Source organism: Brachypodium distachyon, chromosome 1, assembly GCF_000005505.3.
Source record: "Brachypodium distachyon strain Bd21 chromosome 1, Brachypodium_distachyon_v3.0, whole genome shotgun sequence".
Taxonomy (NCBI): domain Eukaryota; kingdom Viridiplantae; phylum Streptophyta; class Magnoliopsida; order Poales; family Poaceae; genus Brachypodium; species Brachypodium distachyon.
In genome coordinates this window covers 3,711,895-3,731,449 of record NC_016131.3, presented here as the reverse complement: position 1 = coordinate 3,731,449, position 19,555 = coordinate 3,711,895, and the positions used below count along the sequence as shown (strand labels likewise).

General features: G+C 41.9%; 3 protein-coding genes and 1 long non-coding RNA gene across 7 annotated transcripts; 2 read left to right on the top strand and 2 right to left on the bottom strand.

The window, feature by feature from the left end:
- The first annotated feature begins 836 nt into the window (after positions 1–836).
- Positions 837–8,334, top strand: LOC100842888 (guanylate-binding protein 4). Of its 3 annotated transcripts, XM_003557379.4 has the most exons (17): positions 844–1,415; positions 2,561–2,663; positions 2,745–2,814; positions 2,909–2,947; positions 3,037–3,154; positions 3,252–3,309; positions 3,397–3,461; positions 3,558–3,564; positions 3,649–3,709; positions 4,378–4,437; positions 4,547–4,566; positions 4,635–4,700; positions 5,564–5,731; positions 5,825–6,082; positions 6,513–6,725; positions 7,495–7,766; positions 7,858–8,334. In XM_003557379.4, exons 1-17 carry the CDS (start codon positions 1,312–1,314, stop codon positions 7,997–7,999), a joined length of 1,824 nt encoding a protein of 607 aa, XP_003557427.1. In that variant the 5' UTR covers positions 844–1,311; the 3' UTR covers positions 8,000–8,334. The 3 variants fall into 3 exon arrangements, with proteins under 3 accessions (XP_014753136.1, XP_014753135.1, XP_003557427.1); XM_014897650.2 differs by lacking the exons at positions 7,495–7,766; positions 7,858–8,334 and having other exon boundaries at positions 837–1,415; positions 6,521–6,685; XM_014897649.2 differs by lacking the exons at positions 7,495–7,766; positions 7,858–8,334 and having other exon boundaries at positions 837–1,415; positions 6,499–6,685.
- Positions 8,335–8,970: 636 nt separating this feature from the next.
- On the bottom strand, positions 8,971–13,673 carry LOC100840761 (bZIP transcription factor RISBZ2). Its single transcript, XM_003557372.4, has 6 exons — positions 12,985–13,673; positions 11,375–11,468; positions 10,844–11,036; positions 10,203–10,278; positions 9,988–10,113; positions 8,971–9,526 (listed from the first exon to the last, which is right to left on the bottom strand). The coding sequence occupies exons 1-6, from the start codon at positions 13,393–13,395 to the stop codon at positions 9,164–9,166; spliced, it is 1,263 nt and encodes a 420-aa protein (XP_003557420.1). The 5' UTR covers positions 13,396–13,673; the 3' UTR covers positions 8,971–9,163.
- A 1,391-nt stretch (positions 13,674–15,064) lies between these two features.
- LOC100838412 (tryptophan synthase alpha chain) lies at positions 15,065–19,555 on the bottom strand. 2 transcript variants are annotated; one of them, XM_024457767.1, is made up of 9 exons: positions 19,133–19,555; positions 18,557–18,703; positions 18,300–18,474; positions 17,468–17,544; positions 16,173–16,250; positions 15,738–15,815; positions 15,558–15,617; positions 15,389–15,472; positions 15,065–15,289 (listed from the first exon to the last, which is right to left on the bottom strand). In XM_024457767.1, exons 1-9 carry the CDS (start codon positions 19,550–19,552, stop codon positions 15,179–15,181), a joined length of 1,230 nt encoding a protein of 409 aa, XP_024313535.1. In that variant the 5' UTR covers positions 19,553–19,555; the 3' UTR covers positions 15,065–15,178. The 2 variants fall into 2 exon arrangements, with proteins under 2 accessions (XP_024313535.1, XP_024313536.1); XM_024457768.1 differs by having other exon boundaries at positions 15,079–15,472.
- Positions 15,147–16,056, top strand: LOC106865889. Its single transcript, XR_001405460.2, has 2 exons — positions 15,147–15,289; positions 15,389–16,056. It is a non-coding gene; the product is annotated as an uncharacterized LOC106865889 (long non-coding RNA).

The window sequence follows — 19,555 nt, the reverse complement described above, 5'->3', positions numbered from 1 at the left end:
TCAAATATGAATCTATTTATGCCTAAAAAACATCTAGACACATGTAATATGTCGGAATTTAATATGTGACGGAGTGAGTAATAAAATTGGACAGGAGTAATAAAATTGTTTTTTTGTCATTTGGATCACGAGCTACCAGAGCACACAGTCGATATGAACAGTAAATGCATAAACGATAGTAAAAAAAGTAAACTAGTACTCCTTCCTCCGTCCAATAAAGGATGACTCAATTTTGACTAAATTTAAATATATCTATACATTAAGTCATGTCTACGTACATCCAAATTTTAATAAACTTGATACATCTTTTGTTGGACAGAGGGAGTAACATTTTATTTTAGTCAAAAAATAGCTTAGCGTTCTTTGTGTGTGTACAATTTTTATTGAAAAATAATATCGTTTGCACGCTAGAAAAATGTTTGTGCTAAAAACAACATCATCTTAGACACGAAACTTACCTTCTCCAACATCTTAAACAACGTCTCTAAATATAAGATGTTCACTCCTCTCATAAACTCTTCTCAGGCTCTGAGGTCTGAGACAGTGTTTGGTCCGTTCTTGTTAACCGACACATGCCCGGCGGAATTTCTAACCACTGCGCGCGGGCCCCCGCTTAGCTCGCGCTCTCCCAAGTCCCAATCTCCCATTGTCGGGGAGGTCTCCATGTCTAGCCAACGCACTCTCGCAAAGTTGAGCGAGCCGAGCACGTCGCGCGCACCTCGCCCTGTGTCCCCCTGCCACGCGGGGCCCACAGGGAAAAACTTCGTGCTTGCCCTCACTTAAGCCAATCAAACGCCCGCATAAACAACAGGATTTACGCCATTAAAAATGGCCTGAGATTACATAATTAACGGGCGAAATCAAATGCCCGCTTAAACACGGAAAGCGAGCGTGAGTGGCGTCACCCATTTCCCTCCCCCTCGAATTCTGCCATTTTCTTCCACCTTCCCCCGATCGATCGAGCGAGAGCGAGACCTCGTCGTCTTCCCTCGATTCCCAGTTCCCTCTCGCCGAAGCAACCCCCGGCAGGCGAATCCGTCCGCCCAAAACCCTAGCCCCGGATCAGGCAGATCCCGCTCTCTCTCTCCCCCCTTGTCCATTGCTGCTGGATCCCTCCCTTCCTCCCCCGCTCTCGCCGCGCTGAGCCCAGCTGACGGTGCTCTCCCACCGTCCATTGCCGCTCCCCTTCGCCGCATTGGGGGGACGCGTTGGGTGTCGGGCTTGCGCGCGGGGGTGGAGATCTGGGAGAGGGGAGGCGGAGGCGATCTTGGGCCTGGCTGGCTGGCTGGCTGGCCGTGAGGTAGGGCGGAGATGACGCGGTGGCGGTGGGCGCCGGGGAGGATCTGCGCGGTGGTGCTGATTTGGCTCGCCGCGGCCGCCGCGGGAGATCCCGATCCCGACGACCTGGACCGCGCGTAAGCCTCGATTTCTGCTCTGGCTCTGTGTGCTCTGCTTGTTGCTTTGCCGTCGGCTGGGTTGCTTGACCTACCGATTTTCCGCATTGGATCGCGTGCGCAATGCTGCGTTGCTGCTACTTGCTAGTAGCTCTGCGCGCGAATGCCTGCGTGCGTTGTTTGGTGGAACCTTGAGTGGTTTGACTCATGCACGCAGCACGCAGCGGCGTGATTATGATGCAATATGCTATGGGAAAAGCGGGTTCAGTGATTTGTGCGATGCTAATTCTAGCTGTCTTTGCCTTTTTCCGATCCTACCTTGTCTCGTCATGTGTTTCTCATGTCTCCGTTCAGAGGAGGTTGCATGGTAGTAACAGGTTAGGTGAGATGTCGAGGAATAACTGGTGGTTGGTACATTGTGACTTGTACGTGGACAAGGCCAAGCTGATATACGTTTTGTCATTTTGTTACCGAATACTCATGAACCATTGCAACTGCCATTGTGACTTGTAAGCGTAGAAGACAAAGATGATACATGTTTTGTTGTTTTGTTAGTGAATACGCGTGAACCATTGCAAATGGTATGCAACTTAGGTGCAGTGAGCTAGTGTTGAAATATGAACTTTGACTGGACAATGTCTGATTTGTTGAATTATACATGCTTTGGGAGTTTATTGATTACTGTTGTTAGTTGTTTGTTTGCCGCTTTACTTCAATTTTGTGATGTGATTGCGTTAGGCTCACGACATTCCTGGTATCCAGTAGATTTTCTCTTGAACATGCTAGATTACCAAGAAGTTCGCCCCCTTTTAGTTTTATCTATCAAGTGAATGGGGATTCTTTATAGACGACGGAACGCCAAAGATCCTCAATGCTTTTTTTCCCCGAGGAATCTAGACCCACAATGTGCATGGTAATGAACTAATTGAGTGAAGACCGAAGAGTCACACTAGAGGGTTCAGCGAGAGCACAAAGCAAGTACTTCCTTAGTAACTACAACCCTGACACAAACAACTCAGTTTACGAATATGCTTGTGATTTGTGAGCATTCCGTTGTAAAGGATCAAAGACAACACTGTACTCATCATATGCTTCTTGAGGAGTCATATCCTAGAAGTTCATTGAACTGTGTACCAATTGAGAAATAACCGTATATGCCTATGCAGGTTTCCAATTGTCGAGCCAGATTATGGCCACACTAAACTCCGTCTCTCAGAACAAGGTCTGGAAGCAATAAGGAGGATCGAAAATCCTATTGCTGTTGTTGCTGTAAGTTTGTATTATAATTTGGAAGTGCTTTTACTCTCGTCAGTTTGTACATCTTAAGGTCCCATTGCTTGGTCAACACAGGTCATTGGTCCATACCGATCTGGAAAATCTTTTCTCTTGAACCAACTTCTTTCCTTATCATGTGATAAAGGTAGATACTGATCGTTTCCTCCTAGTATACAAGCCATGGATTTGATGAAATGCATACCGGGGTAAACGTGAAAATTTTGAACTTAACCATGCAGGTTTTGGAGTTGGTCATATGCGGGATACAAAAACTAAAGGTATTTTTTTCATTCGTGTCTTTGTAGCTGCATTGTCTATTTACCGAGGGAAGTCTGTAAAGTTATAATCATACGTTCATTTGTTGTAGGTATATGGACATGGGGTGCACCTATTGAAATGGATGTTGATGGTACCAAAGTATCTGTCCTTTATCTTGACACTGAAGGATTTGAGAGTGTTGGCAAATCCAATGTATATGATGATAGGTTTGTGCTTGATGCCAGCTGTGTACCTTTTCCTTATTTACTCTTTTTTAGACAGAAAGTCACAATTATGGTTGGCATGTTTGTCATTTCATTGCAGGATATTCGCTTTGGCAACCGTTCTAAGTTCAGTGCTTATCTACAACCTTCCTGAGACGGTACTCTCTTTATCTCTCTCAGTGTGTGTGTGTGTGTGTGTGTGTGTTGTGTGCACACATGTTAATTTTACTATTGTGACATTGCAGGTGCGCGAAGCTGATATATCGAGGCTCTCATTTGCTGTTGAAATAGCCGAAGAATTCTATGGAAGGTTTGTTTGTCTCTCTTTCTGTTCTTATTTGCACTTCATCTTTCCTAATACTGACGTTTTCCTTTCTATGTTGTTTTGCTGCTTGGTCACGAGCAGAGTGAAGGTAATATTCCATTTTCATGAATCACAGCCAGCATATATGTATAATTACTGACTGAAAAGGATACTTGCTTCTGAATTGCATCAGGGGGGAGATATCGCTTTTGAGCCAGCAAAACTGCTCTGGCTTATCCAGAGGGATTTCCTGCGTAAGTTGCTTCCTAAATTGTTGTTACTGTTAGCAACTTAGCATGATTTAAAGAATTAGGCTAATGTCTAAATTTAACCAAGAGAAGACATTTTGGTACTGTTCTGTACTGCATGTAATAAACTACAGACGAGTATATGACCATTCTGTCTTGGTTAACGTGTCTATAGTTTCACGAAGAGTAGCTTGCCTTTATTTTGATAGAGAGATATGGCAGCACAAACAAACCAGTAACTGTAGTTCGTGCCACCTCAGTTATTGCACGAGTGGTCATATATCATTCATTTCATTCCCAATCTGATAGCTTGCCTATTTATGAAACGTTGGAAGTTTAATTTGAACATATGGTATGCTTTATTTGGCATTGTCGATTTGTCCTTAGTTCCTGTTTAAAATTTTTGTGACTATAATGATATGATTTTTGGGACCATAGACTCTGATGTGCTATCGATATTTCGAATTTAACCTGTTACGTGTTAACATTTCAACTTTTTGTTGGATGAGGTGTACTAAATACTAATACTTTTCAAAATAATTACTTGATTATGCCCTTCTCTTTTTCATCTGTCTCAAGTTTGATATTTTGTGTACCATTCTTTATTGTGTAACTGTATCTACCCATTGTAATACATGCATATTTCCTCTGAGTGCTTTTAACTCTGTGGGCAGAAGGAAAGTCTGTTCAACAGATGGTCAATGAAGCCCTCCAACGGGTGCCTAATGATAATGGTTAGTTAAACCATCCTTGGCGATTATTTGTTAGCTTAATGATATTTCAGCAGAGAGATTTTTGGTGCAAAGTTGAACTGATATGCTCTATTGGTATCTATTTCTCCAGGGAACAAATACATTGATGAGGTAAAAGTCTACACTTTCTTACCAACAATGATATTGGGATCCATACTCTGAAGTTTTGTCCTTTCCAGGTCAATCAAATCAGAGATTCGTTAGCAGTTATGGGCAACAACAGCACTGCTTTTAGCTTGCCCCAGGTACCTTTATGTTATAGTTTGCTGTAGCATCTTGTAACATGCTTGTTTTGGTGCAAAATAAATAGAAGTATTAACTTGTTGGCTTTCAATTTTTTTGCTGAAAGTCTCATATTTAAACAACTACCCCTCTTCTGCTTAAAATATCGAAAGCAATTTGTTTTGCAGCATTTGATTTTTATGGCACTATACTATGATTTCCAAACTCACCTCTTGTTAAACTTTATTTCCAAACCATCTCAATTTTTTCTTAGTGAGCTTATTTCTAGAAATCCTTCCTAAAATGTATCCAGACTTAATTTTAAATTGTCTTGAAAATCATCTTCATGGCTTGTCTTCATAGATTTATTTCCCAAGTGAAAGTTGTGTTTCACAATGTATTTCTGAAGCTTTTTGTCTTTCAGAAGTTCTTCCCAGAAGCTTAGCTCTAAAAACTCCCTCCGGCCGGAATTACTTGTTGAAATATTACATGTATCTAGATGCTTTTTACACATAGATACATCCGTATTTGGGCAAATTTGAGACAAGTAATGCCGGTTGGAGGGAGTATTTAAAACGAAACTAGCAACTCACTTCAAAGATATATAAAATGTTCTTTTCACCATATGTTTAAGGTAAAGTTAATCTATGATTGGTCGCAAACTTATTTTTCAAAACCTTCATTTCAAGTTTCAACATTATTTTTGGAAGTTTTACTTGACCTATTTAGCGAAAAATTTAGTTTTTCTCAAGGTTGGAAAAATATTTTTAAAGATCTTGGTGTACATATTTCAGAATCTACCTTCGGAATTTGATTTTGGAAACTCTTCCCCAGAGCTTCCTTTGATATCCTGTTTTAACACCATTATGCCGATTATTTTGTACAGCCTCATCTACAAAGAACAAAGTTATGCGACATGGACGACAAAGAGCTTGACCCATTGTATGTAGAGAGGCGGGAACAATTGAAGCATGTTGTTGGATCAATCATAAGACCTAAACTTGTGCAGGGGAAAACTCTTAATGGAAAGGAGTTTGTATCCTTTCTTCAGCAGGTAAATACTTACCTGGTTGCTATTGACTGAATTAGTTTTTCCCCCTCAAACCCTGATCAATTAGGTTTAAAAAATCTTCTTCTTTTGTTTCAGATACTTGAGGCTTTGAATAAAGGAGAGATTCCATCGACGGGATCCCTTGTTGAAATTTTCAACAAGGCTATTCTTGAACGTTGTCTAAAGGTGTACAGGGAAAAAATGGATGGCTTACGTCTACCTGTATCAGTAGACAAATTGCAGCAAAATCATGAAGTGGCAAATGATCAAGCTAGAATGCTCTTTGATAAGCAGCACTTTGGTAAACATCATGCTGCTCAATCAGTCCTCAAGCTTGATGACGAGATTAAAAAGGTTCGTTAATGGTACTTAGTGTTATTTAGTAACGAGTATTTAAAATGCACGCATTCTGCAAAAAAATAATTCTTTATGTGTTTTAGACCAAAGAAGAAAATGCACTTCTTTTTAGAGGGAACAAAATGCACTTGATATGGACTTCCTGGTATGAACATAATACGGAGTATGTAACGTGGTTATACAAATCTTCACATGATAATTTTTCAGTTATGTTTGTTGCTATTTATGTTGGTAAATTATAATTTTACAACATAGAATTATGTTTGTTGCTATTTATGTCGTAAAATTATAATCCCCGTAACGCAGGTGAACTTTTTATATGGGATTTTATGATGAAGTTTTTTTAACTTTCTGTGGCATTAACTACACGCCTTGTAATCAACTTTCACTCAAAGATATTTACATACTTACAGGGTGTGCCTTGTAGGTGTACAGAAATTTCCTTCTAGCTAATGAGTATCAATCATCAAAGCTCTGTGAATCACGCTTCTCGGAATGTGAAGATAAAATGGATCACCTTCAAGTCTTGAAGCTTCCTTCAATGGCAAAGTTCAATGCAGGCTTTTTTCACTGCAATCGGACTTTTGTATTTGATTGCGTGGGTCCTGCGAAGGAACGCTATGAACGTAGAATGTCAAAGGTCCGTCTCTTAAATTCTGAACATACTTTGCATGACAACAAGTAAAAATCACAGCTAGTTTAAATTATGAATGGCAACAAGTAAACATGGCAGCTAGTTTAAGGAAAAAATGATGAATGTCAGTTAGCTCGCCATCCTTGTTTTCATTTGTTTGGTAAGGAGGTAGGAGAATTGCATATTTATGTATACTCTGTTCAACTTATAGCCACAGCCATTGTTGAGGGAATCATTAATTGTTAGCTGCTTGGTTGGCTGGCGAGTATGGTATTAATAAGCTAATCGGCTGATTAATCAGTTCATCGGCTATTCGGTGACCCTCCGAGCAGGGATTAATCGCCCAGTTAACTGGTTAACTGGCCAATTTCTTGAACAGGGGCCACAGCAAACAGACATCTTTCTGCTATTCATTCATTGTCTGGCATCATGTTTCATCTCATCTAGCTACTGTGGTTGATTCCCATGTAGAAGGCTAGTCTTTTCTTGCAAACTACTGATTCCTTTTCATGATCTTGGAATAACAGAGGAATCACACAAGCTAATACGCTTGTTGAGACTTGAGAAACATCCCAAAATAATGGTTCAGTTCTTTGCTTCAAAATTGGGAGTAGTGAGCCCATCACAGATTCTGCAATCCCTTCCTAATCAATCTTTCTTTTTTGCGGAAACCTTCCTATGGGCTGCTGCAATTCTTTGAAATTGTTTAGATTTATATCTTTGAACCTTGTTAAGATTTATATCTAACTAAACTGCAATTTGATGTTGCATCCAGATGCTCCTCAAGTCTCGTGCTCTTTTCATCAAGGAGTACAATAACAAGCTCTTCAATTGGTTGGTGACTTTCTCCCTAGTCATGGTTGTTCTTGGGCGCTTTGTCATCAAGTTCCTTTTACTTGAAATTGCTGCTTGGGTGATGTTTATCTTCCTGGAAACATACACGAGGATGTTCTGGTCAGCAGAGTCTCTGTACTACAACCCAGCTTGGCACGTCATTGTTTCTTCCTGGGAAACCATTGTGTATAGCCCGATTCTCGATTTGGACAGGTAGTCTTGCTACTCACGTAAATATGCAGCAGCATATATTATCTTTCCAGGCTTCTTTCTTTTCTAACATGCAACGCTTTGTTGCGCGCAGATGGGCGATCCCTATTGCCCTATTGCTATCCTTTTGGCTTCTTTACTGGCGATGCTTCGGTAGAAGAAAACGGGGCGGCCGCTCATTACTGCCACTGTACAAGAACTCTCACAAGAACTCCAGTCGTCCAAGATCAGACTGATCACATGGCTTTATTTTGCAAGCATGGTATAGAAGCCTCACCAAAAAAATAGGACAAGGAGATAGTTTGAATCTTTCATCCATCCATGGCATTGGATGGGCCTTATTTTGATGACGGTCGCCAAGACCCAAGGGCGCGTCTCGGATTCATTTTGGCCGATGACGAGACGAATGGGAGTTCCGGCGTCGGGGCACTTGAGCAAGCCTTTGTTGTAATACATGAATATATTGATGCACTTTTGTAGCTAGGATGTTCTTGCGATGTGTGACCTCATTCATTGATTATTGTTTACACCTCAACGAAGATTATATGATGAATTGGTTTTCTTAAGCATTTGTTGGTGCTGCTGAATTTATTTATTTTTGAGAAAGCTGAATACTCAGCTCCGTCACATATTAAGTGATTTAGATTTGTCAAAATATGGATGTTTCTATACTCAAAAAGCGTTTAGATACATGTAATATTTCGGCACTTAACGTGGGACAGGGGTAGCATAATTTTTTAATAGACTGGGATGGAACCTTAATTTCAGACTAACGAGCTTGATCGTACATAAAAATACAAAAAAGATTAATGGCTTTTGATTCTTCCTCTGTCTCATAAAGTGACTCAAATTTGTCCAAATATGAATGTATTTATGGCTTAAAAACATCCGATACATGTAACAGAAAGTCACTTAATATGAGACGGAAAGAGTATATCTTTTTTTTTTGAAAGTTACTCCCTCCGTTTCATAATTCTTGTCGAAATATTAATGTATCTAGACAATTTTTAGAAATAGATACATCCATGTTCAGACAAATTTAAGACAAGAAATATGTAACAGATGATGGAGTGCATTTCTAAGATTTCTGAAAGTGCCCGTGAATTTATGTATCGACATTTCCAGTTACCTTTGGCCCTTTATTTCGAGGGTAAGCTGTGGTTAAAAAAGATTGAATAAGATCCTGCGAAATAATGGGAGCAAGTGCTTGAAATCAGACGCTCAAAGTAACCAAGTAACAACAAAAACGCACAATTTTGCCAATTTGCTGTGTTTTTGGAACAGAGCGACAAGGAGTAACAGTCAATAAATTAACAAACACATGATTACAAAATGCCCGCTGAGATATGTCTAGCCAATTATCATTCCTTGGGACTTACTGACCCGAAGTGAGCAGGCTCCTAGGAGGTCGATCCCGATGAAGCTGGCCCTGGCCCGCCGCACATCCTCTTCTGGAGATGCTCCAGACTTGCCACCCGATGCAGTGACTCGGCCCTGCCCATCTTGCCTGGAGCCAGGGCCCCGTTGATGAAATCATCGTCCTCTTGAGCAGAGGAAGCCATCTCAGGCATGTAACCATTGCTACCACCAACATCACTGTTTGTGGAGAAGTAATTGTTTAGGTCATCTGGGACGGCAGCATCGGAGGTGGCATCTGATGGAGAACCGGTGAAGGGCATGCTGAGTGATGACATATCAGATCCAGGAGGGAACAGAGCGCTCATGCCTGTCACCCGCTTCACTGAGTCCTCTGCCATCTTCACCTGCAAAATTTGATGCATCTCCACATTCAGATGAGCCAATGGCCAAACACAGTAAAGAATACAATGCCAACTTGGCACGTGCGTTGCTAGTTGCTACAAAATTTAAAATCTGTATTGCACGAGTTGTTTTTAAACGATTGTGATCTCATATTTCTCAATTTGTGGTAAATAACAATAACATGACGGTGATATCTACCACACAAAAGGGTGTCAATTACAGTGATTTCTCAGCAAGCTAGGGAATAGTCTACATACAATCTATGGACAAGCACCCCAGATGCATAGCTCAAAAGGATATAAAAAGCATGGCTGTTGCAAATATAAGAATTAAAAAAATGTTGTACTGTGCCATCTAAGGTGGATGTGTCATTTGAAACAAGCCTTAAGTGGTCAATCGAACAGATGCATAACTCAAAACGCATACCCTATAATACAGGTGATCATATAATACAGGAGCATACCTTTGCTCTTAAGGTTTCAACATCCGCCTTTAATACCCTATTGTCAACAGCAGCACCATTGTACTTCTGATTAACATCAGCAAGGCGCCTTAACAGTGTGGAGTTCTCAACTCTTAACTGTGATACCTGTAATTAGCCATCCGCACCAAAAACTCATCAACAGAATATTTCAGAATCCTCTGTCAGTCGATAAGCAACAATGTAAACTATCAGACCTGTGCTTCTAGCTCATTCAAGTGAGCTGCCTTTCTGCTTCTCGAACGCCTGGCCGATTCCCGATTTGATTGCTTCCTGAACCAGTGCATATGATGCTTCATTATTTGATGTTACTAGAGACGCATATGCCGGTGTGCGCACTATCCATATATTGGGAATTATAACTACTCTCATACATATGTCTAACTCTGACATCATTTTCACACAGCTAGCCTGTGGTGCACACAGCTACAAACTGTTCATGGATACACCATGTACATTGTGCGCACTTGTATCTAATTGTGATATAATTTTCCAAGTCAGTCGTAAGCAGACCACACTGAACAACAGTTGGAAATTCAACTCAAAGTTTCAGACAAGTTGCGCATCAAACAAATATGATATGGATCCTGATCTGATCCGTTCTAAATAATTTATGTGTTAAGCGATCATAAAAGATATAATCAAAGAGCTATGTCCATAGAGAATAAAAGAGCACCGATGCAGATAACTGTGCTACAGTAATTTTTTAGGTAAAGAAAAGGATAATACTGTAAGAAACTGAGAGCTAAGCAAAGGGAAAACGGGCGTGCCAGCATGACGAGACAACCTGATGATATACTCATGCACATGCATCTCACAAGGAGGTAAGAGATATTACCTCCTCCGTAGTCTTTGATCAGTAGGGTTTGCATTCCCAGTAATCTCATCTTCTTCCATATCATCATCATCTGACTGCTCCCGCGAGGAAGAGCTAGCAGCTTGCTTTACAAGGGTGTCAGATTGTACAAAATGTGGACCCTGCTCCCCACTTGTGCCACCAACTAGCTGGTTTTGAACTGGAACCACATTGCCTGAGATGTGCCCAAAAGGCCAGACATGACATTTCAGAAATCAAAGCATTCAAACACTCGGGAAAATAAAAAGAATATCGAGTTCTCCATCCTTGATTAATGTAACCGCAAAAGCACTTGCTAGGAGACAATTCATTTAAGAAATGTTTTAAGAAGATTCCAAGGAAACAAATTTAACAATGTTAATTTGAAAAAGAGTTATTCCCATGTTTATGATAAGAAAATATGCACACAAAATTATGTAATTTATTAAGCAAATATGGTAATTACAGTAGTTCATTCCAAAGTCCTAACACAGTTCCATAACTAGTTTGAAGATGTGACCAGAAGATACGTACCTCCTATGGGATTAGTGGTGCCTATATGTGAAACATCTGCATTTGGCAAGGAGGAACTAGCAGCAAAACGTTCTGGCGGCATCACACCGGTGGCCTGCGGATAAAGATAACGTGAGCTAATATTACAAATTAAAAGAAATACAGAAAGACATATACGGCAGGAACGAAGAAATGCATGTGAACTTACTTGCGCTTCCTAACATAACAAATCTATAATAATGTAATGAATCTAGGCTTAGTTCATAAAGAAAGGCTAGAACTACAATGTATAATAATGGAGGACCAATAGGAGGAAAACTACACATAAACAGCATATTTTTTTGGGGAAAACTTGAGGTGTGAAGATCTGACCGACAATCCAATTATTATAAACTAAATAGGGGCCTTAAGCTGCCATGGAAGACTATTAAATGTAGATGCGCTATGTTCTCGCCAGCAAGAAATATTTCCGTCTGCTCAGTAGCACGCCGGATATGTAGACCACGTCTCTCTCAGTCAAGCCCAAGTTGGCCAGTTCGCCCATCTACCTGCCTCTTGCCCTTTGCCTGCAAGCAGCTCGCTAGCTTTCTTTGTCTTTTTGGAGAGCTAGCTAGTAGCGACTCATTCACTTCTAATCCTCTTCTTCTTTGGTTGCTTGATAACTTAATCACGCATGTGTTGGTATGCGTATAAGGCATAACAATCTCGAGGCCTTGTTAGATTGTCATGCAAAATTCAGACAATAATACTGGAGATGACAAGCATAGGTTTCTTCCCCATAGTTCTGAACTCAAGATTTATGTGACTTCCTTTCTTTCTTTAGAGTAGATGGACAGTCCACACATATGCATGCAGGTGTCTTCTACACGACACGAAAAATTAGTGAACATATTATAATTACATATGTGGGTTGCCCAGGCTCCCAAAATTCCTGGCTCCACCACTGGTCCTGAAGTACAAAGCTCAACCAATTCACAAGTGTACAAAATGAGCTAATTTCATTGGTCGTAGCTTTGAAAAAAGCAAAACACCTAAGACAAATTAAGCTGACATCACCCAACAAAACACAATCTGTAGCCCATTCAAGTTCCACTTGGAAACAATAAGCTCTTATTTATTTTGTCCAAAATACGCCCATTTTCCAGAGGCGATCCTGTTATAAGAGTTCAACTTCCATACTCGGATGGACTCCAAATGATTGCATCATCAAATCGCATTTGCAATAAAAACCCAAATATGATCAATCATTCAGAGAAATCAAACTCGCAACACAATCTATGATCAATATTCTACGCTTACCCAATATCTACACACAACAATGCACCATGAATGACAGATTTTGTCGGAACGCATGCAGATCGATGTGTTAGCGCATATTCGACTACCACCTAACTCACTGACAAGGCAGCAAACGAAGCATTTATGTTCTACCATCGATAAATCCCTAAAAGTGAGCTGGGCATGCAGAGCAACCCAGCACAGATCATTGACCGCTCAACCCGGCCTGCACAGATCATTGACTGCTCAAGCCTAATAAGAGCGCATTTCAAGCTAATCACCCATGACCAATCTAAACGCGTGACCACGTTGCATTGCAAGCGAGCGGCGCTGCCAAGAGAGAACGATCGTACCCTCCACATGGCAACGGCGGCGAGGTCCTTCTCCAGCTTCTGCTTGAGCATCGCGTTGAACTCGACGGGGTCCACCACCGCGCTCGTGGCCGCCGCCGCCGCAGCAGCAGCAGGCGCAGGCGCAGGCTGCTGCTTGACCTCCACAGCCTCCGCTCCACCCACCACCACACCGCCGCCGCCGCCCGGGGCGGCCCTCGGGCTAGGGTTCCCGCCGACGGGGCTGTCGAGCACGGCCTCCTCCAGGAACTTCTGGAAGTACCACTCCGACGGGCACCGGTTCATCGCGCCGCCTCCTCCTTCTCCGGGCGCCGCGGGGCCAGCGCCGGTGCCAGCGTTCGAGTCCCGCGACGCCGGCGGCTGAGACGCCCAGAACGGGTCGGGGATCTCCTCCACCGAGAACACGCGCTCCATCCGATTGAATCGCCGGGCTTGGGGAAGCCCGCGCTCTCCGCCCGCGCCGATCGCCCGAATCGCGACGCGAAGAGGAGCAGCCAACTCCGGTGGAGGATTCGAGGGTTTGATCGCGATTTATCTTTTTTCTCTTCCTTCTCTCCCTCTCTCTGTGTTGTGTTCGCTTGAAGCAAGGAAGGAGAAGAGAGGAGAATGAATGAGGATTGGAAACTTGGGGAGAAGGTGGGCTGGTGTTTGGTGGCAGCAGCAGCAGTAAAAGGAAATGCTGACTCGGCGTATACAAGATCACGCCTCCGAGCCGGCGCACACGGAAAGCGTATTTAGCATATTCTGTCTTCGGAATTGGAATACGGATATATTCTCGTTCCTTTTCCAAGTGTTTTAAATCCAAATTCCAGAGAGAATACATTCTTCTTTTTCTTGGAACGCCCCAGTGGAACGCAATCCTTCCACGCATGCTTATCCTGCTTCTGCGACGTGACGGGAATTGGCAGACACAGGTTGGTTCCTCAATGATGAGTGCTCCCTTTGTGGTTTATAAAAAAGGATATCTTTGTCTTAGCCTCATCCGGAAAGGGCAAACCGCTGCTCGTTTCTTTCCGTCGATAAAGACCATTATTCGTCTCCTGAAATGCGCCTTGCTTGTTTTTGGAAAAGAATTATGCACGGTGGTGCTGTTCGTTGTCACTCATAACGTGCCTTGTTTTTGGCAAAGAATTATTTGTGGTGGTGTACTTTGGTGTTGCATGACAGGCTGACAGCGGTGCCATATATCTACGGAGGCCTCAGATGTGAATAGGAATGGCTCGTTTTTTTTTCAACCACGTGTTGAATTTCAAAAAGCAAGTGTTACACTTACGTAACCGACCCCGTTTGAAAATATGAGTCAGACAAGAAACCATTATTTCTTCGTCTTTTCTGAGTTTCTGAACGCATTTGCAGGGATCCACTTGCACTAGAGAAGGTGGCAGAGCGCGTGGACGATGCGTATCTGCACAAGCAATTGACTTTTCCTTGTCTATACTTCGATTATCCATTTACAGGTCATACAAATCTACTAGCTTCTGGTCAAGGCGCAGAGAGCTTGTTCAATTGTAACACTGCTGGAACCTCCCTAAAATCCAGATACGTTTGACATCCTGCATGCTGACCTGACAACCCAAGCCAGCAACTTTGATTATTGTTTCTTTACAAATACATGCATGATCCGCATTCCATATGTTCAGGCTTACGGCTCCGGTCCATATTCAGCAGGAGGTTATATCCGGTCTTTCAGTAAAAAGGTTGTAAAATTACACTTTTGCTAAATGGCAGCAAGCTGTTTTTCACTGACGGTACAAAGTTTGGCTGCACGTTTTCAGAAGTGTCATATCTTGAACAGGAGTACAGAGCATTATGAGTTTAGATCTAGATAGAAAGTTGCCGGCAGCTGGGAGCCTGGGACCAGGGGGGGTCATTCTCTAGCCCAGCCTGATAGACAGGATAGAGCCTCCTGAAGAGGGCAAGCAGAATACTCTGAAGGTGAAGTCGTTTTCACCCTCATGCGCAGGAATTGTGCCATGGAAAACGAGATGATGGACTCAGATGGAAAAATTCAAGCCAGCCATATAAATGAACCACGGCCTTATCCTGTTATTCCTCTCAGGATAACTCCTACCAAAACTCCATGTTTTTCAGTCTGCAGAAGAACACAACATTTCACAGTCTATTTCCCGAAAGTCAGAAATATAAAAGTAGTCTTGTGCGGTTGAGCTTCGTACAGTTTCTGAATTATCTTGTCTGTTCATTTGATGATTCTAACACACGAGGATATAGTTGTTCTAAGAACACCGCAACCAAATACACTTGATGAACTACCAGTGCGAAGCCCTTCGACCAGACTACCGAGAAAACAGTAATCTGCTTGTGATCTAATTGGCCTTTTCTTGATGGAACTCTCATCTCATGGTACAGCAGCCTTAATACTCTTGGCATAATCTTCTATTCTTTTCAGCCCTTCTTCAGGAGAAGCCGCTTCTCCCAACTGTCTAACAATTGCACTGCCGATAATCACACCATCCGCTCCCCAGCCTGCAATCTGCATTACAAACAGCAAAGCAGTCAAAAGTTGTAACATAATATAGACGTAAACCTGAAAAGAAAATCGTGAGAGCTTAATGTACCTGCTTCGCTTGCTCTGGAGTTGATATGCCAAAGCCAACAGCCACAGGTTTGTCTGTAACCTGTAAATGCAGGAAAGAGAGACTATTAACTTCAATCATTCTTCTACATTCTACAGATAAATTTATATGCTTGCTCTAGTTTACTATTTATGATAAGTAGTGTGTTTATAGTTTGCAGACCTGCTTGATCTCCTGAAGAAGATGCTCAACGTGTAAGTTTACGTTTGAGCGCGTGCCTGTAACTCCAACAGCACTCACCTGCATAACATATGCGCCACATATACCGGTAGATTGAGTTTTCTAATCAAATTCAGGGTAGATGTAGAATATGATGGTGAACGCACAACAGATGAAGTGATGAATCAAGTGCTTGAGATGCCATGATTTTACTGTTTGCAACTTGCAAATTTCACTTGTCTCCATTTCCTTAATGTTTTGTGGCCTTAATGTGTTAGATTTCCTGGAAATTTATATGAAGCCCGAGATGAAAATGGCATGCCATTGATATGCAAGAACAATATATAGTTAAGAAATATTGCCCATGTACTTCAAATGAAAAACATATTAACTAGGGAAAGTCTGATGACATTCTTTGAGCAAAGTCTGGATACTCACAAGGTAAACAAATCCTGCTGAAGCTTTTGTGATTTCCTTCATCCTCTCTGTTGGCGTGGTTGGTGTTGTAAGAAGCACCTGCATGTGACCATGAAAATATAAATCAATAATAAATGATTGAACTCAATACAACTCTTCTGGTTATAAGTTCATCATCGTATCTAGATACCCACTAAACTCTTCTGCAATGACAACATTTGTAACTAGGTAATGCAGGTGCAGCTCTGCAGATAACAGATTATTCGAGTTTACCATGCAAATGCGAGAATATTCGATGACCTTATATTTCAATATATTTACTATTTTTACTACTATCATATAGGAGTAAGTGACAGTTGGTAATGGAATGATGGTTGTATGTCGCCCACCTCACTCACAACAAAAGAAAGCATGCTGACTCGTGGGCTACCTTACCCCATATTTTTCCTCGTGGAGTTTACTTCATTTATTTCAAACAAACGACAAACTGAACGAAGCTTTTCCCTAGGGTACACATATATGGTCCTCTTCCTAATATTGTGTTCAAGTATTGTCCCAACCAAACAAACATTAGTGCAAATGTAAAATGTAACTGTTGAAATTTGGAAGGGATAATTATTAGTGAAAATATATGGTCCTCTTCCTAATAGTGTGTTCATGTATTGAAATTTATTCTTGTTTGAAAGAAAAACTCGGATTAAATTTCATATATTTGTAAAATGTAACTGTTGAAATTTGAAAGGGATAATTATTAGTGAAAATGAATATGCTGGTTAAATCCATAGCGATCACGGAGAATTTTGCTACCAAATGATAAAATGGTCACTGTGTGACCAAGTGAGATCAAGTAAACCTGAGAGCATTTTGGCCCCTGACTAACCGCCCCAAGCCTAAACTGGCCACTTAGCCAGGTTCATTCCAAAGCTTAGGGCTGCAGTGGGCCTAGTCAAATCAACACAGGGTAGCCCAATTTCAATTAGAAAAATCTGAAACAGCCTTCCCTGATTTTCTGAATGTGGCCTTGGCAAAATTTTCGCAACTCAGAGGTAGTCATTTTAACCTGGTCGTATTTCTACATACTTGGTCCGGTCTTGTACAGGTTCTAGATATGTTTTATGTAACCATCCACCTTTTCTGGATCTGGATCAACCATAGCCCTGACTGAAGATTTGCAGGTATAATCTCAAGCGAGAATATATTTAGGGCTTAAATTTGATAAGGTAAGACAACTACAAAATGGAAGCAAGTTTCACATTTTCCTCAATGAAAAGGAAATTTGCATGAACAATACACGAAAGGTGAGAGTGATGACACACCAGTTCTATGCTGTGCATAGAGGCCTCGCTTCTCAATATTGTTGTCTCTTCCAATGGAAGATCGGGAACGACAAGACCTGCATCATAACAAGTGCGAATCAACAACTGCATCTACTACAAGAGCATAAATGCGAAACAGACAGCTATAGATATAATCGTACTGTCTCCTAGGTTCAAAAGCAACTCAATTTTTTGCAACAATTACACCAATTTCCAGTAAACTGAAATTACAAGATCACGGGAAAAGGTGCTATATAGTCATGCAACTTTAGGGGGGGGGGGGGGGGGGGGCATAGGAAGGGGTAGTATTGATAATCTTCAACTGTCTGGCCAATCTTTAATTTGTGCGCATAGCAGTAAACTGGGATGTTTTCCTTGGCCAGATCTGTATGAATGCACTCTAACATGAAGAAAAGATCAAGTAAAGTAGTCAGCTCAGTGCACCGCTTAAGTTTTTACTTTTTTTTGTAAGAATGCGTCTGGTAACTAAATAAGAATTTTAACACTTGATACAAAAATGAAGCTGGAACTGAATTTAACTAACTTTAAATGTATTTTCAAGAATAAATACTTCTTGCTTTCTTGTGCCTTAAATATGTCCCTCCCTGGCGGGTTTTTTTTGCTGAAACTTTACACTGACAGACAATTAGCCTGCCTTATGATTCTGCTCTGAATTCCTTGTTCTTTATTTGCTTCTGAATATATCGGAGAAAATAAGGTAAGCTCACATCATATAAGACACAAACAGAATTTACAAATTCAAAGAAATATCTTGAAGTAATTAATATAAGACATCATAAGTTAACATTATTAACTATGTATGGAAAGGTACCATGTACACCAGCTTGTTTAATATTTGTCATGAAGTTCCGCACCCCAAGCTTTAGAATTGGGTTGTAGTATGTGAAGAGAACTATTGGACAAGACAGTTCAGGTATAACCTCCTTGAGCATCGCCAAGACAGCTTTGAGTGTAGTGCCTTTCTTAAGCGCACGGGTTGCTGCGGCCTGAAATCATTGTGAAGCCAAAAGAACTTGTAGCCATGATTTATACCATTGCTGATAAGCACGAAGAAAATCGAACGTGTACATGGATAACCGGACCATCAGCCAATGGATCCGAGTAAGGTACACCGAGCTCAATCACATCCGAACCACAGGAATCGAGGATCTTCAACGCTTTCGACGTGGTTGCCAGATCAGGGTCCCCAGCAGTGATGAATGGGATGAAGGCAGTCTGAAAATTTACACAAACATCTTAAGATAAAAAAAAAACCTCCCCCAAATAATTCTGACATCCTGTTATTGTGCTATTACTTGCCGTAAATGGCATACCATGAGGCATCAGAGGAAATATTAACTGAGAGTACATATAACCTCATATGTAGTCTGCATCAGCATCTTTTGACCAACTTGGCAACGATCAAAATGACTACCATGATGAAGTTACATCACCGAGACGAACGTGTTATGACGGTCGCAGAATTAGCAACCTCGATTATCCGGGGCAACACGGTAAAATTACTGAATCCGTTGTTGTAGCTACACTAGAAGGAGAGGCAGACGCATCGACCATCGGGCAGCAATCAGGACAGAAAGCACAGCATAGTTGCCTCTAAATCACGAAACTGGAAGCGCGAACCACAAGGGTAAAAGCATGAAGTACCTTGCCCTGCTCCCGTAGCCTGGAGAAGGTCTCCGAGACGCTGCTGCGGTTGCCGCCGTCCACGATGGGGTCGGCCATGGGCGACGCCGACACGCCGCCACCAACCTCCGCAGGGGCAGCCAAGCAGAACGAGTGAACGACTTTGGGGAAGACAATGAAGCTTTCACGGGCCGGGCCGAGCCAAGCGACCGGGCCGTGGGCCTCGTTCACGCTCAGCTGCGTTTCTGTGCAGGTGACACGTGCAAGTGTTCCCAATGACTTGTCAAGGACATCGACCAGTTTCGTGCGTCGTCCTTTTACGTACCAGGTGTAATCTGATGGCTTGTCTGAATGAAACCGAAGAGCTGAGGCGCACCTGGCGCGCTTCCACCCGTTCCTAGCTTCTTCAGTGCCCGGACGCGCATCCATCTCCTTATCCATACA

Bases quoted from the DNA above. Each gene is read 5' to 3' on its own strand.
- LOC100838412 (XM_024457767.1), bottom strand. From the start codon at position 19,552: ATGGATAAGGAGATGGATGCGCGTCCGGGCACTGAAGAAGCTAGGAAC. The intron at 18,704-19,132 runs GTACTTCATGCT...GTAAATTTTCAG, and splicing joins GGCTACGGGAGCAGGGCAAG to ACTGCCTTCATCCCATTCAT. The intron at 15,816-16,172 runs GTGAGTATCCAG...TATGTTATGCAG, and splicing joins CAGCAGGATTTGTTTACCTT to GTGAGTGCTGTTGGAGTTAC.
- LOC100842888 (XM_003557379.4), top strand. From the start codon at position 1,312: ATGACGCGGTGGCGGTGGGCGCCGGGGAGGATCTGCGCGGTGGTGCTG. The intron at 5,732-5,824 runs GTAAATACTTAC...CTTTTGTTTCAG, and splicing joins TTGTATCCTTTCTTCAGCAG to ATACTTGAGGCTTTGAATAA. The intron at 6,726-7,494 runs GTCCGTCTCTTA...TGTTGCATCCAG, and splicing joins ATGAACGTAGAATGTCAAAG to ATGCTCCTCAAGTCTCGTGC.
- LOC100840761 (XM_003557372.4), bottom strand. From the start codon at position 13,395: ATGGAGCGCGTGTTCTCGGTGGAGGAGATCCCCGACCCGTTCTGGGCG. The intron at 11,469-12,984 runs GTACGATCGTTC...CTTTATCCGCAG, and splicing joins CCGCCGTTGCCATGTGGAGG to GCCACCGGTGTGATGCCGCC. The intron at 11,037-11,374 runs GTACGTATCTTC...GGCACATCTCAG, and splicing joins CACCACTAATCCCATAGGAG to GCAATGTGGTTCCAGTTCAA.